Genomic DNA, 2,408 nt, shown 5'->3' on the forward strand with positions numbered 1-2,408 from the left:
TCCCCTAATGAGTCCATGGGTTTCAGTCCATTTGAATTGGTCTATGGTCATGAGGTTAGGGGCCCCCTAAAGCTGATCAAAGAGAGGTTTATGGTTCAGGTTGATGATGTAAACCTTTTAGACTATGTGTCAAAGTTTAGAGAAAGGCTCTCAAAAGCTTGTGATGTGGCTAAGGAACACTTGAAAGTGTCGCAGGGAAAAATGAAAGCTCAAGCTGACAAAAATGCAAAAGAGCGAAGTTTCAAGCCTGGAGACAAAGTGTTAGTGTTGTTGCCTTTGCAAAGTGATCCCTTGAAAGCTAGGTTTAGTGGTCCCCACATAGTCAAAAACCCCACATAGTCAAAAAGAAACTGAATGACGTCAACTATGTGATCAGTACCCCTGATCGAAGAAATTCTCAAAGACTTTGTCATGTAAACATGTTGAAAGAATACTTTGAGCGAGAAGCTAGTCAGCCAATAGGTACAACACAGGTCAAAGAAGAAGAAAAGCATGTAGATGTTCATGAAGATGAATGCTATGGAAAGACAGATAATGAATTGTCTTATACAGATGTATCGAAGAACGAACCATGTGGTGTAAAGTTGTCTAACTCAGAGATGTTAAGAAATATGGACGAGGCATTAAAACACCTGCCTGAAGATCAGAGAAATGATATATCTGGCCTGTTAAAAGACTATGAAACTGTATGTAAAGACAAACCAGGTCGTACGCCTTTAACTGTACATGATGTAGACGTAGATGATGTACGACCTATCAAACAGAATCCTTGTAGGCTCAAGCCTAGCAAGTTGGAAATGGTGAATAAGGAAATACAGTTTATGTTAGATAATGACATAATCGAACCGAGTCATAGTAGTTGGAGTTCTCCTATTGTAATGGTTCCAAAGCCAGACGGCTCTCAGACATTTTGCATTGATTACTGAAATGTACATGCAGTAACTAAGACTGACTCGTATCCAATTCCTAGGTTAGAAGATTGTATTGATAGAGTTGGAAATTCTGCCTATATCACAAAGATAGACTTGCTTAAAGGATATTGGCAAGTGCTACTGACTGACCGAGCCAAAGAGATATCAGCCTTTGTCACACCTGAAGGCTTATTTCAATGCAAAGTCATGCCTTTTGGAATGAAAAATGCACCAGCAACCTTCCAAAGGTTAACAAATCAAGTGATTGCTGGGCTTGACAATTGTGTTGTATACATAGACGACATCCTAGTGTACAGTGATACTTGGAATGATCATCTGAATCATTTGAGAGCACTGTTTGACAGGCTGGATAAAGCCAACCTAGAAGTGAATCTGATGAAGAGTGAATTTGCCAAGGCAAAGGTCACATATCTTGGTCATGTGGTTGGTCAGGGGCAAGCGCTGCCAAGAGAAGCCAAGATACAAGCTATCTTAGACTTCCCAATTCCCACAACTAAGAAAGAATTGCTCAAATTTTAAGGTATGATTGGCTTCTACAGGAAATTTGTTCCAAATTACAGTACAGTGGTTAGCCCTCTGACAAACCTGCTGAGGGCAAAAGTGAAGTTTGTTTGGTCTGACGAATGTCAGAGATCATTTGAGAAATTAAAGGTTATTTTGGTGAATGAGCCTGTTTTGGCAGCTCCAAACTTCACAAAGCCGTTCAAAGTATCTATTGATGCATGTGATGTTGGAGTAGGAGCAGTATTGCTCCAAGAAGATGAAGAAGGCATCAAAAAGCAGTGTGCTACTTCTCTAAGAAACTCAATCGGATTCAGAAGAAGTATTCAACTATTGAAAAAGAGGCCCTGAGTGTCGAACTTGCCCTTCAGCAGTTTGAGGTGTATCTAACCAATGGAGAGATTACAGTCTATACAGACCACAATCCTTTTGTGTTTTTGGAGAAATTCAAAACAAAGTATTAACAACTATAAATAGAGCCTTGTGCTCCAACCATTCCCACTGAAAATTGTACACATAAAAGGAAAGAATAATGTAATTGCTGATGCTCTTTCAAGAGTATACAAAGTGAAATTATTCATGCTTTTGACCGAGTGTGTCATTAGAAGAAAATGTCTTTCATGTTCATTTATTCAAACATGTGTGTTAGTACTATACCTTTGCACACGATAATGTAAATGATTTATCAAGATGACTTTGAAAGAAACCTTTACTACGGTAAAGCTTTCTTTTCCCCAGTGGGGGAGGTGTTATATATAAGAATTGTAAGAGCAATTACATTCATTTGTTTAATTATTTTCTCTTTAAGGATATTCATAGCTTAGAATGATTAAGAATATTCCAGAATGTCTCGGTAAAGCTTTGTTAGGCATGTCTATTTAATAGGCTGAATAATTTTTGTTATTTCTGGAATGCACAAAGAGACAATAATAGACTACAACACAATAGACTAGTGGCAGTGAAAAGGACAATGGG

At 38.2% G+C, this 2,408-nt stretch overlaps 1 protein-coding gene across 1 annotated transcript; it reads left to right on the forward strand.

Annotated features, from left to right (window-relative positions):
• Positions 1 to 419: 419 nt before the first annotated feature.
• On the forward strand, positions 420 to 926 carry LOC129279313 (uncharacterized). Its single transcript, XM_054915405.2, has one exon. The coding sequence runs from the start codon at positions 420 to 422 to the stop codon at positions 924 to 926; it is 507 nt and encodes a 168-aa protein (XP_054771380.2).
• The last annotated feature ends 1,482 nt before the right edge of the window (positions 927 to 2,408 follow it).

Source organism: Lytechinus pictus, chromosome 2, assembly GCF_037042905.1.
Source record: "Lytechinus pictus isolate F3 Inbred chromosome 2, Lp3.0, whole genome shotgun sequence".
Classification (NCBI taxonomy): domain Eukaryota; kingdom Metazoa; phylum Echinodermata; class Echinoidea; order Temnopleuroida; family Toxopneustidae; genus Lytechinus; species Lytechinus pictus.

Coding starts and splice junctions, on each gene's coding strand:
- LOC129279313 (XM_054915405.2), top strand. CDS start 420: ATGTTGAAAGAATACTTTGAGCGAGAAGCTAGTCAGCCAATAGGTACA.